Source organism: Oreochromis niloticus, linkage group LG10 (genome assembly GCF_001858045.2).
Source record: "Oreochromis niloticus isolate F11D_XX linkage group LG10, O_niloticus_UMD_NMBU, whole genome shotgun sequence".
Taxonomy (NCBI): domain Eukaryota; kingdom Metazoa; phylum Chordata; class Actinopteri; order Cichliformes; family Cichlidae; genus Oreochromis; species Oreochromis niloticus.
This window is the reverse complement of record NC_031975.2, coordinates 30,533,209-30,556,943: the sequence shown is the minus strand read 5'-3', so window position 1 is coordinate 30,556,943 and position 23,735 is coordinate 30,533,209. Positions and strand designations below refer to the sequence as shown.

At 41.4% G+C, this 23,735-nt stretch overlaps 1 protein-coding gene across 5 annotated transcripts in view; it reads left to right on the top strand.

The window, feature by feature from the left end:
* si:dkeyp-23e4.3 (rho GTPase-activating protein 7) overlaps positions 1-23,735 on the top strand; it is a 108,467-nt gene that overhangs the window by 67,173 nt on the left and 17,559 nt on the right. For 4 of the 5 annotated variants that reach the window (XM_003453967.4, XM_005472311.3, XM_019363999.2 and 1 more), the window contains 6 exons: positions 19,861-19,932; positions 20,024-20,105; positions 21,201-21,264; positions 21,788-22,365; positions 22,451-22,652; positions 22,898-23,278. In XM_003453967.4, coding sequence (XP_003454015.2) covers positions 19,861-19,932; positions 20,024-20,105; positions 21,201-21,264; positions 21,788-22,365; positions 22,451-22,652; positions 22,898-23,278 — 1,379 coding nt within the window. Of the gene's footprint in view, positions 1-7,632; positions 7,840-19,860; positions 19,933-20,023; positions 20,106-21,200; positions 21,265-21,787; positions 22,366-22,450; positions 22,653-22,897; positions 23,279-23,735 lie in introns of those variants that run through there. The other variant, XM_005472313.4, reaches the window with a different exon arrangement.

The following is a 23,735-nucleotide window of genomic DNA, read 5'->3' as shown; positions in this document are numbered from 1 at the left end:
AGGAAATCCCAGAGCCACTTATGAGGACATGCTGGTTTTACATGTAATTTGACTGGAGTGACCACGTAAATGACAGGAAGCATAAACTATGGCCAGAGTTCAACATTCATGATGATTTTAATAGTCTTTATGCATTTATTTGTGAAACCAGCTGAATTGGTGGTCTGCACCCATGATCCCCGGGAAAAACGCCAGCATAATGTCCAGTGAGGACAGTCACCGCGTTCCCGGGTTCATGAACTTATTTTGATGCCACAGCTAACGGGAAAGGAAGTCCACCACATCCTTGTTGAACAATAAAACTTTATTGTCGTTGCGATCTTGCAGTTCATACTTCTGCGCTGTGAAGATTTAGGACTGGTTTAAACCCAGGTTTGTTTATTGGTCAGGTTGGGTTACACATTCTGTTTGTGATAATTCTGTAAACAAAGGTTTGCAGTACAAATGGGTGCATTGATGAAGAGCCATTTTTGACTATCCGGATTCAGTTTGAGTTAATTACAGCTTCACCTCTCTCTGGAGCTGCATGGTGGGCTCTACAGAAGCTGATGGCACTATTCGCTCCACTTTGTCTCCTGCCATTTTAGTGTCTTTTCCTCAACACGTGAATTATTCATAATTTTGCAGAAGTGTTTTTATGTCTTTTATTTATTTTTTGTGGAAACACCACGCTCTGTTCCACCCCGTTGGTTTGAAATTGTGAAAGGCAAAATGCAGTTAATATTTAATGTTATAGAAAGCAGATGACATAATAGCTGTCATAATAAAAGTCGCCTGTGATGCGAACCCCATCGGATGCCGTTTCGGCCGTGACACTGAAGGTTAGGTGTCTTTTTCAGGTGTTGTGTTCCAGATGAAGGTGCTGACAGGTTTTGGGCATCAGAGATGGCAAAGCTGTTGTTGAGGTGGAACTTCCTGACGGGAACACTCAGACCTCTAACAGTGACCTTCACTGGACACAGGTTTCCATTCATGGCTCCGAAGTCAACAACAAGCCCTCATTTATTTATAGGAACTCTTGTTAATAGTCTTATATTTTCTACATGAGTGTTTCTGCCTGACTGATCTTTGCGTGTCTTGATTGTGTCTTATTGAATCTATTCACACTTGCCAAATCTATACCTGCTCTCTTACACTTTAACAGTGTCCTTGTTTGGCCTTTATCCTCAACATCAACAAGGTCACATCGACTTTTTACCTGTTCAGGACACCCAGATAACAGAACTGAGCAGCCACATGCATGTTGGAGAGTCGGTGTGAAAGGTAAAGGGAGCTGAGGGTGAATGTGAAGCTGTCCATTTAGTGGCAGATCTATATTCCTACCCTGGTGTCAGAAGGAATCGAGGAGGTGGAGGATACAAGCAGCAGAAATGAGCTTCACTGAAATCCTGGTTTAGGAACCTCTCAGTATCCCTCTGGAAGACCTGGATGGTGGTGGCCAGGGAAGAAGTAGAAATTGGATGGAAGGAATTAAGAACCCACACTTTTTTTTAGCTTTTTCCTAATCTTCTGTTTTTGGGAACACAAACTGCCCACTGTGGCTTCGTGCTCAGCATCTTTGCCCTGACGACTCTCCAAACTTGGACTTTTGTCAGAGGAAGATGTCAAACATGGCGCCAGCCGGAGCCAACTGCCACACTTGGTGTTTAGAGGAATTTTGGAACAATATCCTGAGTGAAAGGCTGGTAATAACATCCCTGCACATGGTGCCAGGGGCTCTGCTGACCCTTGGCAGTGTCCCCGGGCTTTTCTTCCACCGGCCAGAACAAAACAACAGAGAACACTTTATTTATAGCAGCATGACAACAAATAAAGTTGGAAAGGTCAGCCGTGGGGCGTCCACATGGGATAAAGGGGCCTGTTGCACTGCTGAACTTCACAGCCAGTTTTTGTATGTATTTCCTAGCAACAATTACACTTCATGGCACAAGTTTTTAGTCCCACTGTTGAGTTTCCCCAGGCACGCAGGATGCTTCAGATCCCAGCTTTACTTCCAAACAGGTGCAGCCGGCTGAGAATTCATCAAAAAGAAACGGCAGCTGACAGCATGATAATGTTTGGGTTTTAGCATGGAAATAGGGATGAGCTCTAGAAGACGATAACAAGATGGCAAGAAGAAAAGCAATCCATCAAGTAAATCCCCAAACGGCCATTTCTGCTTGTTATATCAACAGCATTGTGGAGAGGGAGCTGAATGGGCATTTGGTAACAAAACAGCTTTTGTCTGTAATGGCTACCACACTTCACTCTCTCTTCTTTTGTGTTTCTGGCATTTTCCTCCTAATTTAAAATGTGCTGGAATCCTTGTTAATGCTAACTGTGCTGAAGGCCGCATGCAGACACAAAACTGTGTAAAGGCAATTCAGACAGACTTCGACTTACTGAAGTTTGAGTTAAATCTGCACATTCCCCCAAATAATATATCACTAAAATACTTCAAGAGCAAGCAAGACAGTCCCCAAAGAAAACATGAACATGATCAGCACCAACGTTAACCCAAATGCTTTATTTTTGGAGATATTAAAGTCTTTAATAGATTTTTCTAGGAGATTTCACTTCATAGACCTGAGCTTGAGGTTTTGGGCTATACTCTCAATATATTTAACTAGTCGTCTTGTGCTGGTGCTATCTTCTTTAATTGGACAAACTCTGTCTGATTGCATCTTTGGTAAATCCCAGGTATTGGTTTTAAGATTACCTCTATATGCATCAGTAAATACTTTAATTAGATTCAGTCCTTCCTCTTCTGTGGCTTAGGTGTTTTTTAAATAACATCTTCACTGCAGGTACAGTTGGGTCAATAATTTGTTGAACAGAGACATGTTTTTTTGTAGCTTTGCATGTACATGAGTTTGTACATGAGTTACAGTGAGTTTGAAATATTAAAAGTACAGACTTTCAGCTTTAATTTAAGGCCCATAAAAAAAAAGTATTGCATCAACTGTTGAGTAATTACAGGTATTTTTACACACAGTTCCTCATTTTCTAAATTCATGTGATTAATTGACTGACACACTGCCTAGGTAAAGCTGGATCCCTCTTAAATCCTCAACAGGTTACGCGAGAAAGGATGTGGAGTTTGAAACTGATATTCTTTGGGGAGGCCAGTCAATGACTGCCTGAAGTCTAGAAACCATGGAAATGACAAAATGCTGTTTCCTCTCTTTAGATAATCTGTCAGTCCATTACTGCAGCTGCTGCTTGTTTTATTGTCATTCATTCTGTTACAAGTTCATCTCGGTTTCATTGGTCTAACCTGGCCTTCTTGTTCTGGAGTGGCACCAGAGGTTTGCACCTTCTTATAAAAACTGTGCGTTTACATTCATGAGGGTGATTGTTGACTTTGTGAATGATACACCGACTTCCTCCACAGTGTTCTTGACTTGGTTAGATGTTGTAAAGTTGTTTTTCTTAGACATGAAAATAATTCTGTGATCACCTTCTTTAGATGCCTTCGATATTTTAGATGTTCAGACCATTCATTCTTTTTAAAAATGTACCAGATTGGTTATTTGGGCACTCCCAAAGTTTCCGCTGTTTCTGTGTGATATGTTTATTTTGTTTTTCAACCTTCTAAATCAACTCAGATATTATGTCTGCTTCATTTAGTATGAAATAATGAGGAGATAATACTTTTCTGTAAGCTGCTGAAAGATCTCATCTTTAAGATGAGTCTAATAAACAGTATGATGTGATGCCCTCACTAGTTCATTCATGCCACCCAGTACAACATTCATGTATCTGTTAGAAATGGTGTGGTAATTACATTTTTGTATTGGATGTCTAGAAGGACAAATGTCCAGATGATCATGTATATTTTGTTCTAATAGCCAACAGGGGGCAGAGCCTCTGGTTTCCAGTTTGATAGACATCTGCTGGAAAATTATCACTTTATTTATGACCTGAGTAAACATGTTCCTGGTGATTTTATGGTTTTGCTAGTTTGAGGTCACAATGGATGACAGATTATGGCCATATTGTAAATTAAGGTCCTTGTTAAGGTTATAAAGGGTGAATGTTAAGTCGATGCTGCAGGGTGTGTCTAGGACAGCAATGTAATAAGAAACTGGGCCCTTTGCACTCTCAATGATAGCTTGAGGCTTCACAGCAGGACTGTTAAGCAACAGGTGACGACACAATAGCTACATCCATCCTCTATATACAGTCTACAGTGTTATCTTGAAGCAGACTGAGTGGATGCTGGAACAAAAAGGCGAAGCAGCTGCAGATCACTTAACACAAAACCTGCTGAAAACATCTCTGAATCTTTAGCATTTATGCTAAATTAAATTGTAGATTTTGATTCTATTTGTATGTATTTCTATTATTTTATTTCTCTTTTGCAGATAAATTCATATGTATGGCATTTATGCAACTATTTGCGTTGCAGTCACTCTCCAAAGATACTAAAACAGCTGAAATAAAACCAAAAGGATGCACAAATGAAGCTAATTTACTCACATCAAATCTGGATCCAGATGAGGCTCATTTGGACAAATAAAGCAGCAGAATTTAAATATAACAAGCAGGCAGGGACACAAAAACTCTGCTATGTGTACTGCCAGACTATTTTTTTTCGTTGTGTGGACGGCCCATTACTTCACACTCTCAGATGGCTCGTAAGCGCTAATGAAGAGCAGCTTTAATCAGATTCCTAATAAATTGACCATGTTTGAGGTTGGATGTACTCCTGCCAAGTCAAACAGTTCAAACAAAGAGTGTTTACCTCCACCAAAGAAGAAGAAACCAGGATTTAAGCTTAGCAGGACAGATGCTCGCATTCACACTGGTACTTCAGTTGGATGGAGACAGAGGTGCGTTTACTGTGATTATAAATTACATCATTCGTGGTTGTGTAGTGGAACCGTACGTGTGGGTTTGATGTGATCTGAGGCACGTTTAATGAAGTTATCTGACATTGTTTTGGTCCACTGCAGTGGATAAGGCTTTATGAAGTCAGCAGCAGAGACAGAGACCAGGGCAAAAACACCTGTGCTCCTCCAATGTTTTACAGTGAATTTAAGGTGGCCCAGGCAATTTTTTTAGCACATCTCACTAGATGCAGAAAGAAACTGAAACTCCATCACTCATTTTGATGGTAAATAATCTCTTTGACGCTTAATGTTGTGCAGCGGATACACAGTCAGGCAAATGTCAGAAATGCAGTGACAGGTTCAGAGTGCATCGTTCAGAGGAGGAGGCCACAGTTCACGAGAACGGCTCGCTTCCTGTGCTGCTGCATCGGAAATGCCAGAAGCGAAGCCTCCACGGCGGGACTCAGATGAAACTGTGCACACTCAGGAGCACGCAAAGTAAACCCAAAGCCGTACACACCCCAGAAGCAATAAACACAGCCTCGCATGCTGATGCTGCCTCCCTCAAACACCAAAACACACACAAAGGACACGAATGTACACACAGGACACGTGAGGATTGTCCTCACACTGAAAACCTCCCATCCGCTGGAGGTATTGTTGGACTCTTCCTCTTCTGACGCCTGTGAGGCTCATGTTTAGAAAGAGGAAACGCAGCCTCGTCTACGTTTGTACACAGCACAGAGGCAGAAGGTTTGCACCGTGTTCTAAACCCTCTGTATTTATACTCATGATGGCGTCGCTTGATCGCAGACTTTCACAATGAGACCTCCTCCACATGCTGAGAAGTTGTTTTTCTAAACCATAGAAATAATTCTGAGATCATCCACTTCCGTGGTCTTTCAGGCTTTTTGTTGCTGCTGAGCAACAATTGTTGACACATTCTTGATTAGGCCTCACAGAGACGGTGTCTGCTGTGTCTGCAACAGCTTTATTTTCCAGCCGTAGCTCAATCTGCCGTTGAATAACAAGGGAACAGGCCTCACCTGAACATGAAGCTGAATGTCTAAAAATGGCTTTGTTGATGCAAAACTTTTGTTAAATAATTAAATAAAAACCTTTTTATTTCTGCTATAAAGCTGGGGTTTTTAAATAGCAAGACACTGCAGAAGTGCCAAAACCTGCAGTTTCTCTAATGTCCACTAGAGGCTCCAGTAGTGAGTCGGTCCCTGTAGGCTGCCAGCGTGACAGCAGAAATAAACACACTTACAGCCTGATTCTCCCACTGCTGTCTTGTTTGAGCTCTTGTTGCGTTTTGGTGCATATTGAATCAAATAAAAATACACCGGTACATTTAGTCACCGACCCTTGGACCCAAGCGGACTTATAGTAAAGTATAATCCTGGCTAACCAAGCTTACTATATTTAGCAGACTATTAGCACTCCACCCTCGTGACTTCTGGCTCCAAAAAAGCACCACGGCTAACGTTACAGATTCACAATGCTGACTCAAAGGCCAACAGTAAGAAGAAAAGGAGAATCTATATTTCAAGATGGGAAATACTCACTGAAAGTTTAGATTTTTTAATATATTTTTATGACTGATAGAATATTCAGATATAATTTTATGACTTTAATTTTGTAAATCAAACTTTAATCAGATCCTTACTTCCTTTTTTTGATCATCCACACGTTCCTCTGTCCAGCGTATGTACACCTCTGGGATCACCATCCCAGATGTCTCCATAAATCCCAGATGTTGTAAAATATCAGAGTAAATATTAAGGAGGCAATAGAAGTGATTGAATGTAAGCCTGCTGCTCAGTCTGTTCACAGCAGCTGCCGTCTCACACACACACATCCTAATTAATCAGTGTGAATTAGGCCAGTTTAAGTGGTGACATGGACCAAAATATGACCTCATCTCTAAGATCTCTGGGTAGGTTAAAGCAGTTTACCGGGCCTTGTTTCCACTCCTCCCTGCTTCCCTCTGCACCTCCACACACTGGGAAAAGTCCATCAGTTGTTTACATACTCCCACTTCCTCCTCCTCCACTTGTGAATTAATGATGCGAGTGCCGCGGACCGCTCTCCTCTCCTCTTCTCTGAGGGAGTTATTCACATTTAAAAGCCCATAATCAAACACCTATGCGTTAAATGGAAGCCCATTAACGCTAATGGTATACCTTGGACCGAGCCGAGATGAAACCTTGAAGAACTACAGACTATTAGGGCACGGCAAGGACTTTATCCTTCCCGTGTTGAGTCATTGGCTCCGTCGCATATCTGTCTTCCATTTCATCCAAAGTGGTTCTTTTGCAGCACCAGTAATCGGCTAAGGTCGGAGACTGGAGCTGGTGGAAAGCACTGGATCTCAGAGAGAAGGAAAGTTCATCTTGTTAATTTCCTCGCTGGTTTGTCTGTCTGTAATTTCACCGTCTGAGGGTTGTGATACCAGCCTCGAGCAGAGGAGATTATTGATTAGGCCTCTTTTCAGGCAAACTGGATTTTCTGTTTTATAGTATTAAACAAGGGGGGGGGGGATAATAATCACCAGCCTGCCTGGGTGCAGCCAGGTCGCTCTACAATCTAATATTTCCTTCTTTGGAGGACCTTCAACATCTGTACAGATTTTATCTCCCAAATTCACCCTTCAAACTCAAAGCAGCTCCTCCAGCAGGCGCTCACATGTCTGCTCAAGTCTTCCCTGTGGTTATTTTTAGGATACCCCCCCCCCCCCCCCTGTCTGTGGTGATCAGATGGTCTGGTCCAAGGCATGGGAAGGGAAGGGGAGTGGTAGAGGAAAAGGGGAAAACTTCAACAATGACTTCATTAACGCGATGCCCGACACGACCAGCATAACTGGACTTCACAGCTCCGTTCCTACACTGGATATACGGCTCTGGATTTAACTCTTGATGAAGCTCGTGTGTTTGTCCGGTTCAGCTGTCAGGGGTGACATGGAGGCCTGCTGAAGTTTCCTCTGCTCACAGTCCTCACACCTCAAACAGCATGTTGATCACAAGTGAGTATGAGTTCAGCTCAAGCTTATATGTGGTGTTACACGACAGGATGGGAGGTAATGAGATCGGCCTCTTAATGCTGTTTCTCTCTGATGGCGTTATTCAAAGGAGGTGATCTGGAGATTAGTTTAGCGAGAGACATAAAAACTTTTTCAAAGGTTTGTTTGTTGAGTGACTTCAGATGAGATGTAAATATGTTGATTCTTGAGGCAGAAGAAGAATTTAAAGAACTCCAGCGCTGACTAAAACTTCTTTGTTGTTTGAAGGCCGTGGGCCTGAAAACATCACAAGTGAGCTTTTGAACTCTGGTGATATAAAAGCTCGTTTTACTGGCAGGAAGAGCGTGGGATTCACTCTGAATGTGTGTGGGTTACTTTTGAAATGGAGAGAACTTTCCACCTGCTGAAGAAAACCACCGTACACATATTCAAACGTTTAAGTCTGAAAACACATTAAAGTACGTCGAAGGCACTCCTGTATGTAGACTCAATGTAAAGAATTTCAAAGTTGAGGCTTTTATTCTGAAACATGGCACCTCATATCTGTGTTTTCCTTTTGGACCCTTAATTTATCATTTCTTACCATGTTTTTATTGTCAGTAAATGTGTGTTAATGTGAGGAAGAACCTGTTTGAACTGTGGCGTAGTGGGAGCAATCCGGATGCTGTTTGGAGGTTATTGGTTTGATTCCTGGTGCCTTTTGTCCAAGTTCAACTTGTAAAGTGATTTGAATAGAGGTTTTGTATATATGCAGTTCACTGTGGCTCCACACTCGCCAAACAGCGGAAACGTCCTCGGTTTGATCCCAGGAGGAGACTCTCTTTGGGGTTGTATCAGGAAGGCATCCGGAGTAAAAAAAATCTTCCCGATGAAAGTTGCTTAGCTGCCGCTGTGGCGCCTCCTGGTGAATAAGAGCTTCGTATATGTGCTTCATTGTTCAGTGTGTTGCTTTAGCTCTCTAGTTCCAACATTTTAATTCATCTCTTTTTGAGATTAAAACGTTTGTGGCTTCTGGACGTTTGATTCGGCATAACCAGTGATTTTATTGATGGTGGGATTTTTTATTACTAATTTAATTATTTTATTTTATTTATAATTAATTTATCTCTCACTCATTTGTCAGTACTGTCCTTGTTCACACACACAGAGAAATGTTTGTCTGTAAGTTGTGTTGATGAACTTCCAGCATTGTTTTGTTTGAGTTTCCTGGCATCACAGGGGTGTGTACAAGGTGCCCTTGGGTGTTGATCTCTTGGCGTGCGAACCAGCCGTGGTAGTATTATTTGCTGAAAGTAAACGGTCTTGTTTGACAGAGCAATAAAGTCTACGAAAGGAGACAGGAGGGGTGGCAGTGGCTTAAATCATGAGACTAGACAGTTATTCCTGCCTGTTCTCTTGCCCAAGGTTAGTGCTCACATGGTTCATTTACGCACAAGGTCTGTTATTCCCAACTTGTCATTTAGTAGGATAAGTAGGGTTACTGTGATGAACAGGTATATTTAATGCAAACCACAGTATTTTCTACATATAGCCAAGCAGTTTTTGTACCAAAACCCAACCAGAAGCATCTAACAAGCTACCTAAAGTTGACCAAAACTACCTAGTCAAGTACTTTTAGTGCCTAAACCTAACCAGTGAATGAAAGTGAAAGATAAAAAAAAACAAAGTACAAATCCCAAAGGCCCCAACAGGTCACAAACTGCAGTCTAATGTCTGATAAACCTGCAGCTTACACCACCTAATGCAGTTGTTTTGAGAGAGATTCTTTCCTGAATGTCTTCAGAAACCTCCACAGAACACACATTTCTTCCTTTACATAGAAAAAAATAAAAGTTTTTCCCAGTAAAGGTTAAGAGAGAGTTTCTCCTCTTTTTCTAACTGCAGTTAATTCTGGTCCATTTCCTTCTCCTTCTCCAGATACTCATCTGTAAATGCCAGAGAGCCTCATAAAAACAAAGTACAGCAGGTTTCATATCATAAATAATAATAATATATCAGTTGACCTTTTTTTCATCAAAGACAACTTAACCATAATTTATTTTAAAAACTGCAGTAAGACTCACCGAGGACCTCGTACGTGTTGTTTTTCACCTAACAGTTAATGAGCTATAGGTGTTTCTACCTAAATGCACAAGTGGTTCATTAAGTATCAGGACTCACTGAGGTTTTAGAGTCAATACTGAGGTGAAGACATGTTGCAGGCCAAAGCAGATGCAGTTAGGAACCTGTTGGGAAATCAACTCTTAACATTTCATAGTAAACAGTTCATATTTTTGTGCCAAACTTATGTTTGTCATTCCACTAATTAAGTCAACATATCTCATTGAATCTTTTAACTTAAAAGAAGTATAAAAACAGGTTTCTTGTGTTTAAGTATTGTAGCTTAAAGTACCTTTAGCTAACATGATGATCTGCCTCATCAGTCTTAAAATGGTCAGTGTAGTTGCTCTACCAGGTATAACAATCGAGTTTAATATCCAGGCAGCCATAAAAAAACATTTTAAAGGATTTATGAAGTTTAACAGAGTTAGAAGTTAGCAGGGAGTTAGCTTGCTAGTTTCCATCTTAAGATGATATACCATGTTCTGACTGAGAGATTCCTGAAAAACTAAAACGTACAGCTCTGCATAAATTAAGACAGAAAGAAAATTAAACAGCAGCAACGTTTGTAGGGTTACTGAAGTTGGGCTAGCTGGTATATAATGGTGTGCTATGTGCTGGCTAGCTACAAAGCTATAGTTAGCATAATATAAACACATTAGCACAGTGAAGCTGGTGGATAACCGCTAACTTTTTCCCCTCAAATAAAGTTAATGTAAGAGTCCCTGCTGAGCAGATGATCCATCCCCAGCATGAGGTTAGTCATTATTACACTGCTGCATGGTTTGGATGACTCGCTATGAAAAAGTCCTGATCCTCCGCTTCATGTGCACATTCAGATCTTAGTTAGCCTCAGTGATTCTTTTCTGAACCGTTCTGAAGGCCAAATATTTGGTGTCTGGCAAACCATGAGACGACAGTGATAATAAAAACCCAGAGAGGCCACAACAATCACTGACTATTTTTTAAGGGCTTGTTCAAATTAAATAGAACAAGATACATAGCATTAAAACACATTAAAAAGACAACTGCCTTAATGAACACAGTGCAGAAGCAGGTTTCATATGTCATCACTTAACAACCAGATACCTATTTTACTGTTATTAACAATAAATTCCGTAAGTTGACTTAAAGAGAACAAGACTCTGAGTAATTTGTTATGGGTAAGCACTATGGCGTATTATCCGTTAAGCTAACATAAGGTATCGCTACAAGTTGACCAAAAAAGAACGTTTGAGTAATTTCTTTCGGTTAGGCAGTATAGCTTATAGTCCATTAAGCTAATGTCATGACTCTTCAAATGCAAGACTATATAACCTTAAATTGGGGAGGGCCACACCCCCATTTTCTTCATGCTAATTCTAGGTTTCTTCTTGTCCCAAAGGAAATCTTTAACAAAATGAAGTCGTATGCTTCTACAGGGATTGAATTAAGAGTGATTCATGTGTAATAGATGAGTAAGCAGCCTCATGTTGTCTGGCCTGAACTTAACGAAGCCTACTTGCTCTTCACCTATGTTCTGGTTTAGGGGCCAGTGAGTAATTGAGTGTGTCCCACTTTGAACTCGCTACCCATAATGCCGAGTTCCTGAGAAATTATTCACTCCACCTCCTGAGCCATGTACCTTCTTTCTTCTTTGCCTTCTTTCAGCCCCACCATTCTCACATTAGTCCTCTGGCTCCAGTTCTCCAAATCCTCCACCCGTGCCCAGAATGTCACCAATTCCTTGTCACACTTCTCCGCACATTTCTCCACCCGAGCATTTACATCTTCGACATCGGACACTCATTGTTCCACTTCGCCCAGCAGTCTCATTTGAATATTTTCTACTGAGTCTTTAAACTCTTTAGTTGGTTCCTTGATCAAAATACAGCCATCACTTCCAATCACGCGTTCACCTTTCGTTTCTTACATACAGTAGCAATCAGTACTTTTCCTGTCAGTATAGCTTGAGTCTTTCAGAGTGCTCAGAGTCACTGAAATACTTTCAAGCAGTGGGCTGGACCTCGTTGCTAACTTGCTTCTCGTTCCCACACTTAGCCTTGCTAACTTTTTCAACAGTTAACAACATTTCTCTGGAAGAATGCTAATATCTGGCTACTGACGAAGATTTTAAGTTTTTACACATCAGAAGTACTTATATTCTGATAGGTTGAGAGGCATATAGTCCCAATTTATGTGAAATGAATGATGACTCCACAGTTAGCTTAATAGTAACCTGAGGGAGTTTATCCAAACTCACAAAAGCCATCTTCCACTGGCACAAAGGCTTTGGACAGACTCTGTTGTTAGCAACAAAGACAGTAGTGGAGGTTAATTATACTGTACCTACCTATCAGGTACAAACTAATACAGCAATGACTGAGGACGAGCTCAAACAGATCCAGTATCCTACAGCATAGATATAACTTTACCACAAAACTGCTAACTACCAGTTTTAGCCTGCAGATGTTTAAACTGTCCAGAGTTCTCACACAGATGTTGAATTACTATTATTACCAATTATTTGCTGTAAAACACATTTCAGAATATCAATGAATCAGACTTTAACAACATCACATATTAAGATGCTTGATATAATTCAGGATAACATCAAGTAATTCAGAATTAAAAAGATGTTACCCTGAATTTAACATCATAACAAGCTGCTCAATCAGCTCTGTGCTGGTATTACTTACTGTTTTAGACCCGTATGAATGTGACCTGGATTTACTGATTAGATATGTGCATTAAAGAGCAGATGAAATGAAATGTGCACCTAGTAAGTGTTTTCCAGGAAGGCGAAAGATCTGATAGCTGTAAAACTCACTAAATACTTGAAATTACTGAAATGTAAAAGTAATTATATCATGCAGCAAAATAAAGACCACAAACAGACAATGAATAGTTTGATGTTTATGTTTGTACACCAGCATCAATTTATTCAGGACAGCTAGAAGTTTCTGTAAGTGTACCACTGAGGAGGTTTGATGAACGGGAGCTTGTATTTATTGGAAGATGCCATGAACTCAGGGTCACTGCTTCCTGAACACTTTTAAACAGCTATTTCTAAGGGCTTCAATGCAATGAAGTCTTTACACAAACAAATGTTTTCACGTGTTTGTAAGCATGTGAAATTGATTTTTGTTCCATTCTGTGGGTCAAAGAGGTGAAAGTCCTTTCAGAACCCACAAATTGGCTCATTATTACTGTTTGCAGTAACAAATCTCTTCAGCTTTAATTAAATTCACTTTTCGTAAAATCTGGGAGTTTATTTGTGAGTACTTTGCATGTTTTGTACCAAAGAGTCATAAGTTTGGTTTTCTTACAGAGTCCACAGAGCCGCCAACATGCAGTGTAGATAAAATGCTGTTACTGGACTGTCAGTCCTGTCAGTGCAAAAAAATCACTTGTGTATATTTTTACTGTTGTTGGTCTAAAGCTACATTTCTGATTTGGTGAGTTTTGGTATTTGCCCCTTTGGCCCGTCATGACCGCGGGCGTCTTAAACTTTGCAAAGCTGACTCCTTTTGCAAAGCTGACCGAACTGACAGGAGAATACCGCAGAGAAGGAGCGAGGAGGAGTGCGGAAGCATGGCGTGCCGTTTTGACAGGCAGCTGACATACCTCTGATCTCCAACCACACCTCTGGAGCCCTGGAGACGCTCCCGAGCTCTCCCTGAACGGCAAACAGAACATGGACCAGTCACGCAGACGTTCAGTGAGGTGTAAAAAGCACTGCCCTCAAATATCGGTTGGATATTGGACGTCTGAAGGACGGGAGCCGCTCATGATCTGAGTGTGAGAGAAGCTGAGAATATCTGGCTTCTGCAGAACACAGCAAGTTAGAAGCAGAGTTGGAGTTAATGCTACTTGTTTTATATGCAGTTAGTTGGCTGTCATAGTTTATATAATACATTATATCCAGATTTGTTCCAGATTACAATAAACTGAATAGTTTTTTCCTTTCAAAATACTAATTACAGTCACGTAGTCCTTCAAATTAAAGTCATATTTGTCTTTTTTGTTAAAGGAATAGCCAGTTTTTAAGAACAAATGTTACCCAGTTACCTTTTCTTATAGTAATGTTGCCTTTCCCGTTTGTTTTCAGAAAGCCTCAGCATCTCAAAACACACACGCGTGACTCTGAACATGCAGAAAGTTCTGAACATGAGCAGAAATCTTAATTTTTAAGTAAAAAAAAAATTATTTTGTTTGTTTCTGTTTACACAAACGGGTACACATGCACATGTTAGCATGTTACTGCCCCGAACAAAACACATAAAACCCGCCTGATGTGGGAGATCTGTGACCTTGATAAACTCTGACTCACAGGAGTAAATCCTGCCGATTTGTGGTGGTTCAGTCTGGATAACAACAGAAAAGTTGAGGACAGTCGTTGTTCTGAATGTACCCTAAATTTCCATCTGCTGCCTGATTTTTGTCTTTTCCTTTACATAAATTAAATACATGTTTTTTTTAATGCAAACTTATGAATAAAATTAAGCATCTGCTGCTCAAAATTAAACGATGACAATAACCTACAGCCATGTAGTTTCATAAACATTTTAAAGCAGTTCAGCGACTGTCGTTAACTTTATTATCATATATCTGAAACCTGACGTCCGCTACTAGACCTTAAGTCTAAATCTTTATTATGCATATTTTCAGTTGAGGTGTGATGCAGTGAGGTGACCCAATAGTAAAATCTGTAAACCCCAAATCATCCTGTTTTCTGGTGAGCAGTGATTCTGTTTGTTCCAGGTCAAAGCTTTGGTGTCGAGACAAGCGTAAACACCCAGACACAAACGGTCCACTGAGCACGTAACCTCACCGTGCATAGCTCCTCTCTGCCGCCACACATACACTGTCCAGTTTCCTGCCGCAAGCCGGGCGGAGTCACCCTAATCAGACACTCCAATCTTATCAGGGCCCAGAGGGGCCAAATCACAACTTCCTCTGAGACAAAGTCATTTGGAAAGGGAAGAGGCCTCTGCCTGCTACTCAAACAGGAGCTCAGCAGATACCATCGCTTACGTAAATACAGAGCGGAGTAGAGTGGGGACCAGGGTCTTTCATCAAACCTGCGAGACCAGTTTAAAATACATTGTTGCTTCTTGACAGGTGTGGAATGTGTCGTTCTTCACTGGACTCATAATTCATGTGAAAATCAGGTCAGAAATGAGTTGAGTCCATTCTTCCACCCACTGACAGCTCCTCTGGTGCTAGAAGACGCTGGGATGTGTTCTTTGAATCACTGAGGGAAATCACGAATGTTAAAAGTGCGCTTGGTAATATCACTGATACATGAATTAGAATAACAATGCATGTTATTCTAATTCAGCTAAAGATGAGACGTACTTTATTTAGTGCGTGACGACAGCCAAAGCATGAAGAAACACCAAAGGAGCTCAAATCAAAACTGAAACTAAAATGCAATAATTAACTTACTAAGAAAAATCTAACAAATAAACTGCATGTTGTGGTATGAAACGGGAAGGACTTCCTGTTTAAATCAGCAGTTTATGATCACCACATCAGTTGTGACGCACGCCAACTGTGACGTCACCATTTATACTGGTGCTTTCAGCATTTTTCACCTGAACAATAAGTGTTTCCACTCAGGAAAAAAACTCTGCATTAGCACTGTGCAAGAAGTTGAGATGGGAAGCAAAACGATTGCAGAGTTCTTCTATGCTCTGTGCAGTAAGCCTCACCTTTTCAAGCTGTTACATTAGCTTCTAGCTTACATTAACATTAGCTTCCACTAGCTTCTCTGTACCGTACCTGCATTTTATCTGAAGGCCACCAGATGGCGATATCAGTGGTTCCAGAAACATTTCTGGTCCCTTTGGCGTGTTGCAGACATGTGACCATGTGTATTTCCCAGCTAGTTGGCAAAAACTTCTATGTGATTGTTTTAGTTGCTAGCATGTTCTTGCAGTTATTCTCCGAGCTGTAGTGAAACCTGAAAAATAGCAAAGCAAACCGAAAATCTTTGTCTTTTCCTTGAATGTAAAATTTGTGCCCTTTGAAACATGTTAGCTGCAGCACTAAGGTGAAACTTTGACTTTAGCGAGTATTTGTTGGCTACAGCCAGGGAATGCACATTTTACCCAAGCAACCAATGGTTGTATCTCTATCACAAGGATCCATTTATTATCCATATCAATTTTCCATCCAGTCATATGGATGACCTCTATTCTGTCATCTTAATGAGGTTCGTGCATTTTTACAGCACATATAGACATACAGACCGAGTGTGGTGGAAATGGTATGGAAGACAGAAAACTGAATCAGTTCATTAGAGCTTTCTCTGCCCATATAGGAAAAACTGCTAATTGTCTCTTTGCCAGAACTGAACAAGCTTTTCCTTATTTTATCACCTCTTAGACATCAGTGGCAAAATAGCGTTTTATGGCCTGCTGCCTTTTAGAGTCTCTAAGTTTCAAAGCACAGTTCAAGCATCTAACTACACTGCAGCACACAACAAATCATAGGAAATCAGCCTTTAATTCAAAGTCGACTGACCTTTTTTATTTCCACCCAAACACCCACAAACATCACTGATTCCCAACAGTTACCAGTTATTTACAGGCTGTGGAGCAAAAGCACCCAACAGTTTCTGAAAGTTCTCGGTTCTGCCTCCAAATTCCTGTTAACCTGCACTTCCACAGCTGTTTACAGTGCCGCTTACTGACAAAAATCACACCTTTAGTGCAGCGTCTGTCCCTCTCTGATTTCAATTAAACTGTTAGATAATTGTAATAATAACAATTGTCCGTTTTTTTCCCCACTAAGGCTGTAACCTCAAACATTTCCTGCAGGAGCTGTGAGCCCCTGTAGCCTTTAAGTAGGAAATAAGAACCTCTTTAAAGTAGGAAACTGGTTTAAATGACAACTTCTTTAATCTTGTGAGCCCAGAGGTTGCAAAGTGACAGGCTGTGCTTTTTTCTTCTGTGCTGTAATGGTCGGAGTGAGAGAAAAAGCAGTTCGGAGCTCTGGTAGATTCACATATCCCTGGATTTACAACTCCTGCTGTAGACATGAGCCAGCCGCTTGACAAGCACTTGATCCCTTTCCTGTCTTGAATGTCACATCTCCATTGAGACGCCAGAAGCAGCACCTTGCTATCCCGTTATGTCAGGGTCAACATAAACATGCTAATTTGACTATATTTTACCATTCAGCCTGTTCCTTTCATTCTGTCTCCCCCTTCTGTCATTCTGAAGGTTTAATATCCGCCTGTGTTTACATATCGGGACCATCTGCTGTTCCTCTGACCCGGGGGGGAGGGAGACCACATCATAAGCCAAGTTTCCATCCTGCTGTCAAGCGAATTTTAGTCAAAGTTTTGAAAAGTCACATAAAGTAAAATGAGAATTAGATGCCTTTTCTTCGTGTCAGCTGAAGTGAATAAGTAGGCAGTAAAAAAAAGCCCAACCAGCAGACAAGAAGCGTTAGAAGAACCAATCCGTCATGGCCAAACGGCTGTTGTTTGTTCTTTAGTGGAGACTAATGTCGGCCATATTTCATGCTGTCTGAATATGAAAACAAGAAATGCCCTTGGCAGTATTCTGACTGCTAACTGCGACGGGCCTCTTCTGCATGGAGAGAGAGCAGGTTTAACGTTTCGGGGAGTTGTGGTGGACAAATATTTTGAGAAATCCAAATCCTCCTCCTGAGCCACACAGGCAGACTGAGAAAATGATTTCTGTCGCTGCTTGTTGTAAACATCCTGGATCAACTAAACGTATTTGATGCTTCCAATCACAGTTTTCCACACAAATACCGGACGGCAGCTGAAATTAATTGGTATTCTGGTGTGTGCATCTTTCATGTTGTTTTGAAGTGGGGAGGAAATGTGTTGAAGCATGCGCGCCTATTTCTATTCCTGTTTCTCATCTATGTGTGTGAGCAGGGAAGAGCATTACTGTGTCAAGCACTGTTTCAAGTGTACTTTACTGTGTGTGTTCTTTTTAATGCGTTTGATAAAATGGTCACTTAAAAAAACAGACTTTCATTTAACCCCACCATCCTCAGTGTTACTCTATAGAGCTGCAATAGCCACAAATATTTTTTAGAGGAGGGACGATATGAATTTAAAATAAACATGCGTGAAATCTTATAACAAATGTAGGAGATTTATGCTGCTTGGCAATATTTTTCATGTTCCAGAGTTATGACAAATCTATATTTTGGGATATTTACATTAAAGCAGTTTATACTTATAAATGCTTATTCCCCATTTTAGAAGTTGACTTCCAGATGAGGGTTAGCACTGCTAGCAGATGTATTGACAATTTATAGCATGCCCCAAAGTAAACAGAGTTTTGGTGGGAATAAAGCAAAACTAAAGCTGAAAGGTTTTACATTTGCACTTTTGCATTGTGTATAAAATATTGATAAAGCAATTTAAGGACGAAAAAAAATATTAGCTAGGTAACACTGCTAATGACTTAATCGGAAATGCTGCACTTACACCTATATAATGAGGCAACTACTTAAAATGTGTAAATCATTAAATATCATAATGTTATGTTGCTGTTTCTTCTAATGCTGCTAGCTATTGCTAGTACTAGCTAACATGCTAGCTAAAATGAATAGATTCCTACTAAAGAGTGCAAAAAGATGTTTTTTGTCCTTTTACAAAAGTAATACGTTTTCAGACTCTTGACTCACTCATTAGCTTTACACTAAAGGGGATTTGTTGTGTTGTTTTGCAAGCCTACAGACATTCACTGAACTAGCTTAACTGTCCTTGTTTTAAAGCTAATTATTTTGGAGGACCCATTGTGTTGCTAATAAACTTCTCTGATGTCAAAAAGCAGAAGCTAACTAGCTTACCTTTAGCACAAAGCGGTTGGGTTGGATTTTCTGTGAGACTGATGAAAATGACCTTTTAAGGCAAAGACATGTTAGATTTAGGTTGTGATATTAGCTACTAGTAGCTAATGCTACTAGTCGTATACTACTAGCCCTCACTAAGGGGATTTGTCAAGTTGTTTGCAAAACCTGTCTATTTTTAGCTAGCTAAACTGTGTTTTACCATATTAAATATTTGCAATAGCACATTGTGTTGCTAAGTAATATTTATCATTTAGAACCCATTATATTTTGGTATCTGATAATATTAAATTCAACACGCCTCATGTCACTGGCAGCTCATTTATTAGATTTAGCACAACCTGTGCCTAATCTGGGCTTCTTTTGCCACTAATGGCTCACTTAAACAATGTTGTGTTAAGCAAATGAGCTGAAAGTAATGAGGTGGTTCTAGCATGGGTTGCAGGAAGTTTAATGTGGACTAGATGTAGCCTAAACATTATGAGCCAGGCTTGACAAGTGTTATGTGAGCCAGATGTGCCCCAAACACCTGACAGCTGGCCCATATACGACTTGTGGCTGGTTTAAGGCAACCAGACTCACCCTGTGTCGGGACCACTAATTAAAACCAGACGTATTTATATGTGGGATATGGAAAGCTTAAATCAAAGATGCACACATTCCAGATGTATTACTCTGAAATATCTGTGGAGTTCAACCTTTGTCATGGTCTGAATAGAAAAATGAGAAGTATGTAAGAGCTGGTGTGTTGATGAGCCCAGCCACAGCAGTGAGTCTCAGAGGAAGAAGGTGACAGATGGCAAGAAGTTGAAGAGGAGGAACCTCTTTTCCCCTGCTCTCTCAAGAACCCCCATCCCCACTCTTAGCCAATTAGCAGTAATTAAAACGGCCTCTTCCAGGAGTCACAGTTAATTAATAGCCTGAATGTGCTTCCAGTTTTTCTCCCTTCATGTTCTTTTTTTGCTTCCAAATGCAGATGTAATTAAACTTCATAAACAGACAGCTGATTAAGTGCAAATATTTGCCCTCTTAAAGCGGGCGGAGCATGAAATGATTATAATTGAATCAAATGTTGTTTTCTTTTCTCTGTGTTTGCAGAGATTGAAGCCAAGGAGGCCTGTGATTGGCTGCGAGCAGCCGGCTTCCCTCAGTATGTACAGTTATTCAAAGGTAAATATGAGACTGTTCAGTCGACTCCAAGATGACAGAGCGTAACCCCAGACGCCGTCTTATTGTGTCATTTGTCTCGTCTGTGTTTCAGACTGCAGATTCCCCATTGACATCGAGTGGGTGAAGCGCGATCACCACTTCCTGGATAAGGATGCACTCGAGTCGCTCTGCAGGTAACAAATGCCACGGGGGAGTGCGATGCATTATTATGGACAACTTTCAGCAAGTTAATAAAACTCTAAAGTCAGCAGCAAACTTTTAAGTATTTTTCGATCAGATTCGAACTGCCCAAAAAAGTTCCCAGAGGATTTTCAAGATCGATCCATTTCAATTTCTTGGTACAAATACAAATTTTGGTACAAATAATCCCTGTTCACTCCTCTAAGCACTCTGGATCAGAGAGTTGTTTTTTTACTCTGGGACTATATGATGTCAGAGAGAAAGAATACCCCTAATATGGGCGTTTCAGACACAGATTCTTTAGAGCCAATTGGGACAAAGTCGTCTTAAACAGAGGGGGTGGGTAGCACTGAGGGCCAGCACACATATATGCAATGGTTATTTTAAGCTGTTAATCATGCAAAGCTACTCTAATAGTTGAGTAATAATATGAAGCTATGAAGCTGAAAAACTATAATACATGCAGTTTAATGTTCCAGTATCCCGCACTCATTTACAGGCAGGTCCAGTATTACTACAACTTTAATGGGCGTAGCATTTTTGTAATTTATATCATCATTATTATTGTTGCTGGATTTCAATTTTCTGAATTTTCAGGTTCAGTTTGGAAGATGAAGACTAATTGTTTTTCAAAACTCGCCTGACTGTCTCTTCTCCAAAGAGCCCAAGTTTTTTTATTTTGGCCTCGCAGTCTTTGAGCAGCAACTGACTAAATTTGGAGTGAAAATAAAAACAGTAGCCTAAGGTTTACAAGAGTGATCCAGGGTTTTTTATACTGAGCACAAACACTCCAACAACAGTGTGATCTGTGCCTGATTAGATGTTATTCAGGAGAAGCTGGATGTTTGGTGCCTTGCTAAAGGGCTAAACAGAGCTGGTAAAGACAGAGGGGTTCTTTCTTCACGTTCATGCTCCTGGTTTGGGCATTAAACTCGCTGCCTCGTGATCCCAGAGTCATATTTTAAATCAGATTTTCAGGTTTGAACCACAGGTCTTTGGTTTCTTAAAAACTGTACTGAAGGTATTGATAAACAAGTACGAGCTACAGTGTGCCATTTAACCTCCATTCACTCTTCTTCCTCTTCCAGGAGGTTAATCACTTTAAACAAATGCGTGGAAATGAGGCTGGAGCTGCGGAGATCAAAACGCAGGGTGAGTGCTGAGAGTGAGCAGCGAGTAACTTGAACGCAGTGGGACGCTCATATCAGAGCGGCTGGCGCCACGCAGGGGGGCTTCACGCCATGAAATCTGCTCTTCAAGCCCCACTTGGAGTTCACTGATATCAGCTGATCGCTCCTCCTCCTCAATGCTTCATTCTCTAAGAGGAAGTGTTTGATTTGTTTTTCATGCCTGAGTCTTTATTGTCTTGTATCGCTGTGAGGTCTCTGGTGTCACGTTTAATCCATGCAAACAAACATAAAATTGCTTTTTCAAGCCAGGAAAGTGCTATCAACGCTACAGACGGTGAAAAGATTTTTCACTTTTCGTCCCCTCTGTTGCGTCGGGGACAAAACATCTACACTTCCCACAATGCAGCTTATACACCTTTCAAACCCCACACCATGACTGTGTAGTACAGGTTTGCTGTTAAAAACAGGCCATAGTTGTGTGTTTGCGTGGTTTTCAAACATTTTATGGGTTTTCTGAACGGGCCATCATCTTCTTCTTCTTCTAGGGAGATGACAGTGGCGAGGAAGATTTCTGTGCCATCAGCCCCAACTGGACCTACGACAGGCGGACGCGACAATGGCGACGCCTGGACTCCTCCATGGATATCCTTCAACTGTCCCCCAACTCGCCTGATGTGTCGACATGTGATGACCACCATGATATCTGCTCCATCCACAGCTCCAGCAGCACTGAGAGCGAAGGCCACGAAGATCACCAAAAGAGACTGCGAGAGCCGACTGAGGGCTCCACCGTCACCACCGCAAGCACCCCAGATGACCTGGAGAACAGCAGGAGCTCGTCCCGCTGCTCGTCCTCGAACAAGACCCCATCCCTGGATACTTCTCTCAGTGGACCCCCCTCTCCCGGTGGAGGGTCCTCCAGTATGAGTCTCGAAGCCGAGAGCTGCTACCCCGAGAAACCACCCAGGAGGAAGTGCATCACATTGCTGAGGAAGATGGAGAAACTGAGGCTCAAGGGGGTATCAGGTGAAAGCAGCAGCAGGGGTCGGGCCCGGCGTGTTATAAGCAGGCCTCTTCTCGTCCAAGACGAAGAGAGGATGGGGGGGCTCCACTGCACGTCAAGGTGAGGCTGTCCATCCTACCCGGCGTTGACTCCAGCATCATTAACCCTGTGTGTCTTTAACTTGTACCATCCTGATTGTCTCCAGTCTGCAGGATCAGCCCAGCAGTCATGCATCTTCGTCGCCCTCGTCGCCTCACACCATCAGCAGCAGCAGCAGCAGTAACAGCCACTCAGAGAGCAGCAGCACCGTCAGCACGCCCAGCCCGGTCACTCGGGTCAGGAGCAACTGCAAACGATCCAGCAGCAACGTCGGGGTTGGCGATGGGACGAACCACACAGGACCAGAGGTCAGAGCATGGACAAGATTCCTCCAAACCTTTGATTTCATCTAATCCTAACCTTTTAACCTTGACCTATAGACCTGTATAGTGACTGACTCTGTTTCATGTATTAAATCCTTTTTGTTTCCAGTTTCTGAAGGGATTATGATATAACCTAAAACATTAGACCCTTCCCATCTGTCTTACTTACCAACAGCAAAATCACAGCTTTCTTCTTTATTCGCTGACTCCAATGTTCTCATTATTTCTAGGACTACAAGAACCAAATCAACAACAACAATAACAGCAGCCACCAGAACATGGTCTTCACGATCCCCCACGGACACAAACCAGGGACCTTTCCTGCCTCCCTCATGCACAAACACGCCAACCTATCCCCCATCAGCTATGACACCTCCGTGAACTGGAGGACTGGGAGCTTCCACGGTTATCGGACGCGTCAGACAAGATGCCATGGGATTTCTTCTCTGGCGACCGGGAGCATTTCTTCCTGCAACGTTCCAAGCCCGCTTCCTGTGCTCGATTACCGGTTGAGCGTCTATGACAATGTGCCCGACCACCACCAGCTGTCTGAAAGTGAAGGCGGCAGCGGTGGAAGCGCCAGCGATGCAGACCGGATGAGTGAGTCAGAGGTGGGTTAAATCACGGTTACAGCATTTTTACTTTATACAATAAATAAGTACTCTATATAATATTACACTGACCTTCTTCTATGATGGGAAATAAGGTTATAATAATATCCTTAATATGATGCGAAACCACCTTGTTGCTCAATTTATGTTTGTTCAGCCAATCAGAAGAAAACTGACTTAAAGTGAAGTGGAAGCCAGGGACAGCAGACAGAGGATGAACTGTCGACCCAGAATGACACAAAGAAGGATTATTTTGAAGCTTGACTCATACAAAGCCAGTGTAGAAGAGTCCAAGAAATAAACGTGGAGCTGGAAAGGATCACAATGCATCCACTTTGATTTTCAGTGTTTTCTGTATTGCTGTTTTTGGACTCCTTAATGGGACTTAGTTTCAAAATGAGATATTAAGCCACACAGTGATATGTAGAAAATAAGAATATCATTTATTTTATACTAC